The sequence below is a fragment of the Tursiops truncatus genome, chromosome 4 (assembly GCF_011762595.2).
Source record: "Tursiops truncatus isolate mTurTru1 chromosome 4, mTurTru1.mat.Y, whole genome shotgun sequence".
NCBI classification, from domain to species: Eukaryota; Metazoa; Chordata; class Mammalia; order Artiodactyla; family Delphinidae; genus Tursiops; species Tursiops truncatus.
This window is the reverse complement of record NC_047037.1, coordinates 32,181,225-32,195,267: the sequence shown is the minus strand read 5'-3', so window position 1 is coordinate 32,195,267 and position 14,043 is coordinate 32,181,225. Positions and strand designations below refer to the sequence as shown.

Sequence of the window (14,043 nt, the reverse complement as noted above, 5' to 3'; positions counted from 1 at the left end):
TAATTTCCAATTTACAGAAATTAAACCTTCGTCAAAGGACTCTGTTTAATCCTGAAGTACACCGTGCACAAGTAAAGCTGTTAGGTTAAGAGGTGCAGGGGTTCTAAGCACTTTCATCGAGGCTTCTGGATGTAGATGTAAATGGCAGCCTATTCCACTGAGCCTCCTCATGCCGCCTCCTACCTCTCCAGCCCCACTTGCCCCATAAGAAGTAGAAGTTGGCTTTTTGTAAAAAGCTTCTTTTGTATTTTTGGTCAACTAATGATAGACTGTTACCTAAGAAGTCAGCATTCAGTGGAAAACCACCTGGCTTCAGCTCCTACGGTACGGTTTACACGTTTTCCTACCGGGAGCCTTTGCTGACACCCTCACCCCCACTCCCACCTCTTCCCCAGATGAAGGTAAGGGCCTTCTCTCTGCACAGTGCTTCCCTCTATCCTAAGCACCAACCACACGGGGTCACCCTGGCAGCTTGCTTATCTTCCTTGCTGTATTGTAAGTGTGTGGGGGGCGGGGGCCTGGCGGTGGGGATCGGGGATTGGGGCCGGAGTGAAGGAAGGACCATCTGGTCGGAGCCAGCTGCTCATTTGGTAAATTACAGCCTTCTTAGCCTGGTCCTGTGAGTTTAAGTGAACTTCAACAACAAGTATGTTTTAAAAGAGGAAAGTTGCTACAATGTTTATCTGTTTGATTTTCTCATCTGCCATCCAGGCCAGCCAGTGGCCAGCGCAAGCATGATGGGATGGAGGCTGAGCACTACAAAGCAGGTCTTCATTCTACGCAAGGACAAGCGTTGGATAGCGTAGAGGCTGTGTCCTGGGGCCTCACCCCGCCGAGTCATCAGATCAGCCCTTGCTGCTCCACCATCTCTCTGCCTTCTAACTTTCTGTGCAAAACTCACTCTTTGCCTTCAGTGCTAGATACAAATGAAACCAATTTTTCTGACACTGTTTCTGAAAGTATAAATGACCAAGAAGACTTTATATATTCGGTATGGAGACTTGCTGAGCTTACTAGTGTATTAAGTTTATTTAGTTTGATTTTATTTTTTATTTTAAGGTGGAGCAGTATTCCCCCTCCCACCCCCCTTACTGGTTCTCTCTCTTAAGCAGCCTTTGTTATCCTCAATTATTTCTGTCTTAAGGTTTTGCTTGTGAAGACACTGTTGTCCACGACTACTTTTCAAAATGCATCTTAAGAAATATAACATAAGTTATAGGTATTCATTTCTTTTTAGCCTGAATGGGAAATTCCATTGCTGCCTTTTTCAGAGAGGGTCAATTTTGTGTTGGGATGATTGGTTCAAGGAATATCTCTGCCTGCCAAGATAGTCCTGGGGCATAGACAGTGGGGAAGGAGAAAAGGAACGGTTGGAAAGGGAAAGAGGTGGGTAGAGGCGGGGGAAGGAGTTGCATCTGACGTGTCTAGAACATGGACTGGGTGCCACACAGTGGTGGCCCTGGTGTCAGAGGCTGCCTTTCCATGTGGACTGGCCCCTTGTTCTCACAGCTGCTGTGAGGACTCCACTCCACCATCTTTTCTTTACCTTCTGTGCTGAAGCACTCGCCTCTGGCCATTCATTCCCATCAACCTCCCGTGGTCGTATATCTGAGAAAGTTCAGTATTTTTGACTTTTTAATGTGCCAACAAGTCCATGGGAAGGTTTTCTTTTAGTTGTCAAAATATATGTAATATATGTATTTCTGAAATCCAAAAAAGTCCTGACAACTAACTTTCTTCCTAAGTTTGTCAGCAAAACTTATTTGGCGCTGAAACCTCACCTGGCCTGAACTGAGTTGATGTGATAGTATGTATAGACTTTATTGATCCCATTTAGCATTTTACTTCAGAAATATCAATGTGTTTGATTATGGGAGTTACCTCTGACCCCTCATGTGTCTGTATTTGCGAATTCGTCTACTCACTAAACTGTAACCCCTGAGCAGTACTCATGAGCACTTCCACAGTCATTCGTGAACGTGTGCAGAGGTGCACAAAATTTGAGTCACTGGACTTGCATGTTTCCAGCTGAGGTCAGTCAAGGTGGCACTTTGCCCTCTTGTTTCAACTCTTGTGCTGAGTTGAGATACCCAGAGGATGGAGCCCCTGGGGGACAGCACAGTGCAGTGCAAGAAGCTCAGATGCTGGCGTTGAACAGGGTTTGAACCCCGACTCTGGCACCCTTTAGTGGGGTGGCCTCGGGCAGGTCACTAAACACTCTCAACCATGTTTTCTCTTTTGTAAAATAAAGAAAATAGAATCTACTGGATGAGTTGTTTTTAGGAGTTAGGATTATAGTCCATGTGAAGTGTGTGTGTGTGTGTTTCCCATAAGAACAGTGTTTCAATATTCATTAATTCAGTGTTTGAGATGACTTTCATAGAAAATAACTACTGCAAATGAGGATTGACTGAACTTGGTACATGTGACCTTTCTAAAATCTAAATTCTGAAACCAGTGGTTTCAGATAAGGCACTGTGGACTCAAAATTTGGAAGAAGGAAAGTATTGATTTTAACTGATACCTAATTTATTATAGGTAGCTTTTCTATGCTTTAAAACAAAAGTAACATTCAGATTTTAAAAGTGTGTTTGAAATAATAGGCATTAAGTATTTCTCTTCTGGGGTATAGAAGGATATACAAATGCTTTCAGAGGAAAGCATTTTTTAAAACATCACCTTTTAATATTGCTAGTTAGAAAATATCATGAATAATGTGTCTTAGAAATATACTATTCAACTTATGTGTGTCAAAATGTGTTTCTCTTCTAGCGTCCCTTGCCTCTGTCTCCTCTTGGTTCAATAGCCACAAGATTTTTGGAAGAGGAGGAACTGAGGTCTCATCACATTCTAGAGCGCCTGGATGCGCATATTGAAGAACTAAAAAGAGAGAGTGAAAAGACAGTGAAACAATTCACAGCCCTAAAGTAGCCTCTTAAAAAATCACAAACTTGGAAATAAAAATAAACACCGAAGAGTTACTGTCATCGTGAAGTAGCGGCTCTTTGAAAGGCCGAACATACAGACACCATAAAGATGAGATGTACTAATAAAGCTGCCATGAGGAGTCTGAGAAACTGATATTAGCTCTAAGGTGTTTTCACTGCACTGGTTTGTTCGAAGGACTTTTTCCAGCAATAACCTGTAAATAAACCACTTTGCTAGACTTTTTCTCATGTTAATATTTATTATCGTAAAGTGATACTTTCTCATGCTGACTTAAATGTGAATAGCTGTAGACTAACTAAAGATTTTATGATTCGTGTTGAAAATAAAGTAACTATAGGAACTTCCTCTGAGAGCAGTAGCATTGTATGTAGTGGAAGCATGGATCTCGGACTCAGAGTGATCCAGGTTGGTGTACTGGTTTTGCTTCTCATTAGCCAGCTGGGCTGGTAATGTGTGAGGTTGGGCCGAAGTGTGTAAAGGGGCTGAAGGACTTTGACAGGAAGCCTTCTCTTGCTCAAAACACAGGGGGAGGAGCGAGGTGGGGGTGGAGCCTGGGGCTGGGTTAGTGTGGGAGCCTGGGGACACATGGTGGAAATCTTGGTATCTGCATTTCTGAGGAGAGGTTTAAAGGGGAGACGGAGCTCTCAAGGTGCAGGGGCATTTGAAGCCACGGAGAGCTGAGGAGGAGGAGGGCAAGGAGAGAGAAGAGCAGAGCTTAGAACTTGGCCGCCCTGAAGGACACCGGCACAAGAGCATCATGCGATTAGACCCAGCAGAGGAGCTGGAATGTGCGACTAGAGACCAGAAGGTGAGGTGTAGGGCTCTTGCCCCCAGGGATGGGGCTTCTGTGATCTGACCCTCTTGGTGGATCTTTCCCGTCAGCATGGAAACATCCTGTTATTCTTTCTTTAAAGCAAAACAAAACCTTGGTTCCATATCCTCCCTATCTACTGCTGCATACATTTGCTCCCCTTCACGCAGACACCTCTGGTGAGAATTGTCTGCAGTGACTGTTCCCATCATCTTCCTAACCTTCTCCATCCCCACTTCCCTCCCTGAAACTGCTCTCCTGCTCTAGAGGTTGCCAGTGACCTCCTTAGTCCTGAGCATCATTTCACACACTTGGCCCCTCCCTCTTCCACTCCTGGCTTCTTTGACCTGACACTCCTGCCCACTGGCCACTCCATCTCATTCTACTCTTGTGGCTTTTCCTCTTCTAAAGCCCACCCCCCACCCCCCACCCCCGCCCAGGACTTCCATGTGGGTTTTCTCACTCAACATGCTCTTCCCTAGACTGTTCCATTCAACTTCAAGCTTTTAGTACCATCTGTAGACCAGTGACCCCTGCATTCAGAACTGATCTTGACCTCTCCCCAGAGCTGCTGCCTTACATATTGAACTGCTTATGGAATAGCTTCACGTGAATGTCTGATAAGCATCTCAGGTTGAACGTTTCCAAGAGAGAACTCCCGATTCTCCCTCTTGCTTAGGTTCCGTGTCAGGACAGCGTCATGTGTGCCGATTGCTAGGAGTTATACTTAATTCCTTCCTACCCACACGTCTGTATCCAAGCCATCGGGAGGTCCTCTCCATGCTGCCGCCTATCTCAGGTCCAACCATTTCTCTCCTTCTCACGGCTGCCGACCAGTCACTCACCTAGGTTCTGGCAGTAGCCTCCTAATTGGTACGACGACTCCTACTCTTGACCCCACTAATTCATTCTCCACAGCGCCTCCGGAGATACCCTTTAGAAATGTAAGTTAAACACCGTCAAGCCCTCAAAGGCTCCTTACTGCTCTCAGTTTAAATCTGAATTGCTTGTCGTCGCCTACGAGGCCCTCAGTACCCGGTGCCCGCCTCTGTCACCCGCGGCATCATCGTCCTTCCCTCGTGCTCCAGCCGCGCTGGCCTCCTTTCTGCCTCTCGAGTGCTGCCAGCTGTAACCTGTGAGGGTTGCTGCACTTGCCGTTTACCTGGTGTCCCTTTCTCTCACCGTGCCTGCCATAGGCGCTTTCTCCAAAGCCTCCCTGACTGCTGTCTCCAAAACCCACTTCTCCCAGCTCCTCTCGCTCCCTGCCCTGGGTTATTTCCTTCATAGCACTCGGCACTCTGCAGTCATTTTGTTACTTGATTTACGTTTTTATTGTCTATTCTGCCTTTAGAATTAAGCTCCTTGAGGGGAAGGACTTGGCAGTCTGGTGGGGCCCTCATCTCTCCACACAAGCCCAGCACTTGGAGGTGCTCAGTTCAAAGAGGAGTGAATAAATGTCCTTCCTCAGAGGCAACACATTTTCCCTGTGAGTCTTTGTGCGTGCCGTCCCTTCAGCCAGCCCCTCTTCCCACACGCTTCCACCCCCACACCCCCCATGCCCTTAGTACCTCAACTGGCAAGAATTTCGTACATCCCAGGAGGAGTTCCTTGTTTCTCACAGCGCCCTGTGTGTGCGTCTCTCAAAGCGCTGAGCACCCTGTGCTTCCTCTTACAATTAGTGTCTCTCCCGCTGAACGGAAAACTCCTCAAAAGCAGGGGCCATCCTCAGTCAGCAGGCTGCCTAACACATAATAGATACTAAGCAAACACGAGGTGGATGAAAATCACCACCATTCTAGCTTTCATTGTACTGACCTCTAAAATGGGGATAATACTTCATGGGGTTGAGAGGATTTACTGAAAAGGTATTTCTGGGAGGGCTTTGCAGACTCTGAAAATACTGTACCAGTGTGGACTGGTGTGAGGAGATTCTGAGTTTAAGACTGTCCCAAGCTTCCACTTAGAATATATAGGGTGCAACCCCTGCTTCTGGAATGCTCATAGTACTTGTTGACTAGGAGGAACAATGGCAGACTCTGTAGTCACTGGAAGCACTTAAGGAATCATGAGGTGCTATGTGTTTCCTTAAATTTATACTGTGTTGTTTAAAGTTGAAGTAGTTAATGATTGTCTGAATTTGTCAGAACATTTGATTGTAATTTCATCTCTCAACTTCATTCTTCAAAAAGATATGCCAGGGGCTTCCCTGGTGGCGCAGTGGTTGAGAGTCCGCCTGCCGATGCAGGGGACGCGGGTTCGTGTCCCGGTCCGGGAAGATCCCACATGCCGCGGAGTGGCTGGGCCTGTGAGCCATGGCCACTGAGCCTGCGCGTCCGGAGCCTGTGTTCCGCAACGGGAGAGGCCGCAGCAGTGGGAGGCCGGCGTACCGCAAAAAAAAAAAAAAAAAAAGATATGCCAAATATTAAAATGTGTCAAAATTCAATTTGAGTTAGTTTCTTCATATACAATACATTTTACAAAACCTCTCGGTGATCAGGGTGCCCAAATTAGCTGAAAAGATAAGGGTGCTGTTGTCTACTTTTGGGTTTTCGGATGATGTTTTGTTGGGTGAGTTATTTTCCTTGGCCTGGGTTCTAGTGAAGTTGTGTTTGGATTTCTACACAGATTTTAGCCGAAGAAGATACAAATGAGTTCCCACTATGGGATGGACATGACCTTCCCATGGAGCCTCATTTGATTTCAACAAGTCTAGGAGGCAGTGAGTGTCATTGTCCCATGTGACAGGGAGGATTTAAGTGGCTTGCCCAGGGTCCCAAAGCCCCAGCTCTTTCTAGCAGCGCCTGGGGATAGAGAGTGTGGACTCTGCAGGCACACAACCCTGTTCCTAATCCTAGCTCTGCCACTTATTAGCCCTGTGACCTTGACGAAAATAATTAACGTCTCCATGACTTCATTTTCTCATCTGTAATGTGGGGGAAATAAAAATTGTACTTACCTCATAGGATTTGTGAAGATAAGTATTTGTAAAGCACTTAGAACAGTGCCTGGCCTAGTAAACATGGAAGTATCTTGTTGAATAGAAACAATACAATGCTATGTGTTTCTATTGTCTGCTTAGCTGCAAAAATTTCTACCTTCCTTTTCATACGCAGACATGTAACACCTGGTAAACTATAGGTGATGGTTGTCTGTTTGCAAAATATCCTTGAGTCCAGAACCTAAACGTTACATGTGAGAAAAATAACTACAAGAGAAGCTCTACCTGTCATTGAGAACGTACATTAAGCAAACAGCTGTCATGCATGGCGTTTCATGAAGTGCACAACATGAGGTGCAGAATGGCAAGGTTAGAAAAAGAAATGTGTTGACTTGTTCTAGAAACAGCTTGAAATAGTATACAAAAATGCTTTAAAAAGGAACTAACAGTGGGGTTGGGCCAAAGGACAGATGAGGGCTATAAAAGCTGGTCCCAAACAAACAGCTAGTCCAGTCCAGTTGCCAGAGGCAGGGAGCAATGCTGCTCTGAGCTTCTTAAGGGCCAGAGTAGAGAAGAAAACATTATTACTTACTTAAGTACATAATTAAATTATTGTTTATTAACTAATTATTACAAAATCAAAACACCATGGGTTCAAGGGAAGCACTCTCTTTCTCAGTGTATGAGCCGTCGGAGCGGGACATAGCATTTTTGTAACTAATAAGAGGATCGGTACAGCTTCCTTACCGGGGGCTTCAGTGTGGACTGCTGGCGTAAGGCTGAAGTGCAATTCAGAAGAACCGGTTCTCAGAAGTCCCCAGCATGACGGTGTGAAGCTCTCATGGCCTGGCTTGATCAAAGGGGAACATTTAGAGGAATGATGGACGGCAATCTTCTACAAAAGCTATTTCTCCACAGTGCGATTTTAGTAACAACACGGTTCACTCTTTCTCTCTGTGGGAGCTTAGAATTTGGGAAACTTATGTTGCCCATTAAGGCCACATTCAAATGATTTGACAATCCAATCAGAAGTAGGTTTATACTCCTCTTATGAAAAGAAGGAACCTAGTCAAGGCAAAGCTTGAATGGTGGAAAGTCCAGGAATTCCCTGATACTAAATGCAGGGAGAAGATCCATAGTTCCCACCAGACGCTCAAAGATATCTGTGAGACAAAACTGGATTAAGAACCACAACTTTAGGGGCTGGAATTCTCCCAGAATGGTGTTCCATTTCCTGGGGAGAGATACAAAATTGGAGGAGCCCAACGAATTCCTATGGGGGCTGAGTTTTAAAGTGCAGTTGAATAGTCATGAAAAATTCAAGCTTTTCAATAATAAAAAGACAAATAACCCAATTTAAAAGAGGGGAAAAGATCTGAATGAACATTTCTCTAAAGAAGTTATACAAATGGCTAATAAGCACATGAAAAGATGCTCTCAGGGAAATGCAACTCAAAACCCTTCACACCCACGTGTAATAAAAAAAGATGGAAAATAACAAATGTTGACAAGGATGTGGAGAAATTGGAATACTCATACATTGCCGATGAGAATGTAAAATGGTTGTTACTTTGGAAAACAATTTGGCAGTTCCTCAAAAAGTTAGATTTAGATTTACCATATTACCCAGCAATACCGAGCCTAGGTATATACCCAAGATCAGTGAAAACATATGTCCAAAGGGTTGCACACGAATGCTCATAGCGACATTATTCATAATAGCCCCCAAATGGAGAAAACATAAATGTCCACCAACTGGTGAATGGATAACAAAACATGGTATATCTATACAATGGAATATTGTTTGGGAATAAAAAGGAATGAAGTACTGATGCTACAATATGGATGAAACCTGAAAGCATTAAGCTAAGTGAAAGAAGCCAGTCACAAAAGAGCACATATGTGTGATTCCATTTATTTGAAAAGTCCATGATGTGCAGATCTGTAGAGACAGGAAGTAGTTGCTGATTGCCTTGGGCTGGGGGGTACGGCAGGATTGGGAGTGAAGACTAAAGGGTAAGGGTTACTTTGGGGGTTATGAAAAGGTTCAAAAATTTGATTGTGGTGATGGTTGCACAACTCTGAATATAGCACAACTGAAAACCATCGAACTGTACACTTCAAATGGATGACTTATATGGCATGTGAATTATATTTTAATGAAGCTCTTTCCGAAAAAAGCCTCTGATGCACAGCGACACCTAAAAAAAGTCAAGTTTATATTCAGAAAACATTACAGCACATACAGCACATGCTATTCTAAAATTTCATATTTTCCACTTTCACACTTGGGAGTAACAGTGGCACCCCTCTTTAGAGGGTGGTGATCAAGCTCTGTCTGAATAACTGCTTGTGTGGGGACAAGATTACACACTGAGACACCGTGGGTAAGGGCTTTGCCGGGATCCGGGTCACCGAGATCTCCTGCTCTCCCCGCAGTGGAGCGCAGGCTTCTGCTGCCGCTAGTGGGGCAGCTTCCAGGATGACTGAGGGCCCTGGCAGCAACGTCCGTGGTCACCAACCAGGCAGATCTTCTTGGCCAAGTATATTGTCTGGAGGGGCTACGGGAATGCTTGGCGCTCTCTCAGTGGTTAGAGGAGGGCTGTTTACAGAACATTTTAGATGGAGTTCCAGACCACTGCTGGGAAGTGTGGGAATACGAGACTGTGCCCTAAGACTGCTTGGCCAGTCCCCAGTGTCTTTACAAGCGTGACAGCAAAACAGAGGAAGAAAAGCCAGGTACACGCCATACACCCGCTCATTTCTTCAGCTAGGGGATAGAAGATCAACCAGGACACTGGTCAACACCCCTTTGCCCGGTGCTGTTATGGACCCGCCACGCTCTGGGAGGCATCCGGTGTGGATAAGCTGGCTGCTAGCTCTGGGAGCTGTCCTGAGGCCCGAAGCACTGGCTTGGGGAAGCGGCATGAGCCTCTCGCTGGGCCATCTCTTGGATGTGTCTTGCCCCTAATGTGTAATATGGACTAAAACAACTCACCAGTCTGAATCTTTCTGCAACCTAGGACATGCATTTCAGATCCTCAGCCTAAAATTAAATGCCACAAACAAGGCAACAAGTGTTTTCTACCAGTTAGTCCCTTCAGCCATGGCTGAGCACAGCCCTTGCTCCCAGCAGGAGCATGTGCTACAATGTGCAGGTCCCCGTGTAACCCGACAGAGTGGTGGCTGAGGCAGGAGCCCTGTGGCTTCCCTAGTGATTCTCCTCTGGGCTGACAGGCGCCTCAGCCCAGTGTGGAACGCTGGCAGCAGCCTGTTCTTATTAATAAGAGTTGGACCATGAGCAAAGGATGGGGAAGGTTCTAGACGGGTGATGTGTCCAACCTGCTACCTCCTGCGTGAGCTGCCGCTTGTGGACTATGAAGGCATCCCCTGATCTCTTTAATTTGCTTCAAAAGTTTTAACACTAACACATGGTTTAGCAACACCACTCAATTCCAATATATCCCCAGGTTAAGCCATTCCTTAAATCCACATTTCTCAAACTGTGTTCCAGACACCTGAAATTTTTCAAAATTTTAATAAGAGCTCCTTTGAAATGTACCAAAGCAGAATGGGAAAGGCTGCATGTCATCCCCGCAGAGCGGGGATGGAATTGGGAGAGCTGCCTCTCTTCCTCCCACTGGCCACGACCCCTGCATCCCTCTCCCTGATAGTCTCCCCTGTGCTTTCCAAATCACTGGGAGCTGGGGGCCTTAGGCACTTAGACGTTCTTAACATTTTGTGTGCCAGGGACTTCTTTGGCAGAGGGATGAAGCCTATGAACCCCTCAGAATACTGACTAAGTCCACAAAATGAAATATATAATGTTAAAAAGAAAACCAATTACATTGACATTCAGTTATCAAAACCTAAGAAAAAACAAATTTGTGATTAAAGTATGACATGCACCTCTTTATTAATTCATTAAATAATGAGACCCAGTGACAGGTCTATTGCCCACTATGTTTTGAAGCAATGATGCATGAAGATACTATTCTGAGGTGTCTGCAACAACTGTAGTGAGAGGTGAAAATACCTGTGATTTCTCTTGGAATAAAGCCCCAGGTACTGCTAGTGTTGCTGTAGTTTATAGCCAATATTCCTAATAGAATGGAAACTAAATTTCAGTTAGAGCTTATTGAGAATAAGGATGTTGAGTTTTCCCACTCAAGTTCATAGAGGCTTAAATTCTCTCCTTGGACCCCTTGGTAGGGGGTCCACGGACTCCAGGTTAAGAATTTAGAGGCTTAGAGCTTATTTATGCTTTACCTTGTCCCTGGTCAGTCTGGTTCTCTGTGAACATTCACTTGTGTAGTGGGGGCAGTATTTGTGCTTAGTGTCACCTGTGATTCTAAGAACTCAGTCTTTAAACGGATGAGATCACAAACCAATTTATGCAAGAGGAACCTTATTTTTTATTATTCGTGGAGTGACTTTGGGCATCTTGGAGAACTAGTGTTATGCACTCGACAGCTCAGAGCGTTCCCCTGAGTTACAGGGGACCCTGGGCTGTGGATGTTCTCAGCATTTAGGGCAACCAGGTCAAGCCTGGGATGGTCAGAGCTCCTGGCCTGGGGATCCCTGTAGGTGACAAACCCAGTGGGTGACAAGTGGCATCTTGGGCTTGCTGCACGTGATCAGGGAGAAGCTGGACCACTCGGACGTCTCCTCCAACAGAGCTGCAGAGGGTGCCACCGTCCACTGTGGACAAGGAGCTATGAAACACGGGGGTAGCTGGGGCTCTGTGCACCCAAGCAGAATTCTGTAGCCCAAGGGCAGCCACCCGGGGACTGTGGGGCAAGGGACCGGAGGAGGGTAGCTGGTGCAGGTGAGACAGGCTGGGACCTGGGAGCCTTTGCTGCAGTGCTTGCACCTGGACACGCCTATCCTCGAGCAACGCAATACAAAGAACGATAAGGGACTAAAAATAACTGCATGCATGTGCAGTCGGGGCAAATTATGAACAACAAAACACAAAAACACCAAAAACCCACACAGCACCCCCAAGGGAGTGGGCAGACTACCTAAGCCACCCCTCCGGCCCAACCATTGGACCAAACCCTACGCTCACCCCATATAATTAACCAGCTAACTGAACCCCCACCCCTTGGGGATCGAGGAAGGGAACCTGTTGTTTGTTCTCGCTCCCTCCTGCTGCAGCAGGGGCCCCAGTAAAGCCTTGCCTGAATTTCTTGTCTGGCCTCTGATCAATTTCTATTGATTATGGAGGCCAGGAACCCTGGTTGGGAACACAGGGAGGCCAGTCGGAGTTCCTGTAGGTACAACTCTAGATGGCAGTCCTGAATCTCTGTCTTCACAAAACAATCCAGTAGTCTCTGAATCTCAGGACATGCATTTTGGACCCTTGGCCTAAAATTAAATCCTACAAACAAAGCAAATGTTTTATCCAGCAATGGTCAGATAATCATAGCTCTCTGTTGTGTACCCTCGCCTCTCACCCCGAGCCAGGTACAAGATGACTCTACTCCAATGAGAAACAGAAGTTCCCTAAACTAGTGTTTCTCATAACTTAACAGTTGACTTAAAAATGCTTCATTGGATTCAAAATCTCTCCATAAATTACTAGAAACTTCAACAATAAATTTGTCAGTTAAAGAAGAGGAATTGCAATGAGTCTTTAAATACATTTTGTAGTGCGGTAGTTTTCAAATTAATGTTGTAAAGAAAATTATCACTACTTTGTAAAGTTTCTCATCAAGGTGGACTAGAAGGAATTTAAAGACACTGTTAGCTAAAAATATCTTAATTAAGAATTGTTTGTAACAATTTCCAGTATAAATCCTGATATAAAAAGTTAAGGTCATTAATCATACTTAAAAGCTTTTGCACAGCAAAGGAAACCATCAACCAAATAAATGAATAGACAACCTACAGAAAGGGAGAAAATACTTGCAAATGATATGACCAACAAGGGGTTAACTTCCAAAATATACAAATAGCTCATACAACTCAATATCAAAAAAAACAAACAACCCAGTCAAAAAATGGGCAGAAGACCTAAACAGGCATTTCTCCAAAGACATACAGATGGCCAACAGGCACATGAAAAGATACTCAACATTGCTAATTATTAGAGAAATGTAAATCAAAACCACAATGAGGTATCACCTCACATTGGTCAGAATGGCCATCATCAAAAAGAATACAAATAAATGCTGGAGAGGGTGTGCAGAAAAGGGATCCCTTATACACTGTTGCTGGGAATGTAAGTTGGTGCATCCACTGTGGAGAACAGTGTGGAGGTTTCTTAAAAAAGTAAAAATAGAGCTACCATATGATCCAGCAATCCTACCCCTGGGCATATACCTGGAAAAGACAAAAACTCTAATTTCAAAAGATACATGAACCTCAATGTTCATTGCCAGCACTATCTACAATAGCCAAGACATGGAAGCAACCTAAGTGCCCATCAATAGGGGAATGGATAAAGAAGATGTGGTACATATATACAATGGAATACTACTCAGCCATAAAAAAGAATGAAATAATGCCATTTGCAGTAACATGGATGGACCTAGAGATTATCCTACTAAGTCAGACAGAGAAAGACAAATATCATATGATATCACTTATATGTGAAATCTAAAAAATAATACAAATGAATTTATTTACAAAACAGAAACAGACTCACAGATATAAAACAAACTTATGGTTACCAAAAGGGAAAGGGGAGGGGGAAGGGATAAATTAGGAGTATGGGATTAACAGAAACAAACTACTACATATAAAATAGATAAGAAACAAGAATTTATTGTGTAACACAGGGAACAATATTCAATATTTTGTATTAACCTATAATGAAAAAATTCTGAAAAAAATATATGTAACTGAATCACTTTGCTGTACACCTGAAACTAACACAATATCATGAATCAACTATATTGCAATAAAAAAAAGTTAAGGTCATGAAAGAAAGCTCAGGGTTTTCATTAAAAATTTTGAAAAGATCATATTGGAAGTTTTATATAAATTCAATGTCTTTCCTAATACTTGCATTTTATTTTTATCATCAAAATTACATATTGCAGAGAAAATGTAATGAATTTTGTCTCATATAGACACCCTTAAATCCTCTCCAGTTTACCCCAGAGGGTTGTGCAAATATTATTGTCTATGCTTTTCATGGGAAGTCTTCCCTTAAATGAGAAGGGGGCCTCGGTGGCGAGGGAGGGTTTGGCATGGGTGCATTGTAGGCTACCCTTCTTCCTCTTCTTTTATGCCTGAGCTAAAATATTTCTGCAGTTAAAATGTGTTGTGATTAATAGTTAAACCTATGTGGGCTACTCAGATGACAGTTCATCCATTTATTAATTCATTCATCAAA

The 14,043-nt window shown here is 44.2% G+C and overlaps 1 protein-coding gene across 1 annotated transcript in view; it reads left to right on the top strand.

Moving 5' to 3' along the window:
* The window catches only part of CEP63 (centrosomal protein 63), a 73,934-nt gene extending 70,635 nt beyond the window's left edge, over positions 1-3,299 (top strand). The window contains 2 exon segments of the mRNA XM_019934200.3: positions 712-991; positions 2,773-3,299. Coding sequence (XP_019789759.2) covers positions 712-991; positions 2,773-2,931 — 439 coding nt within the window. The 3' untranslated portion in view covers positions 2,932-3,299.
* The last annotated feature ends 10,744 nt before the right edge of the window (positions 3,300-14,043 follow it).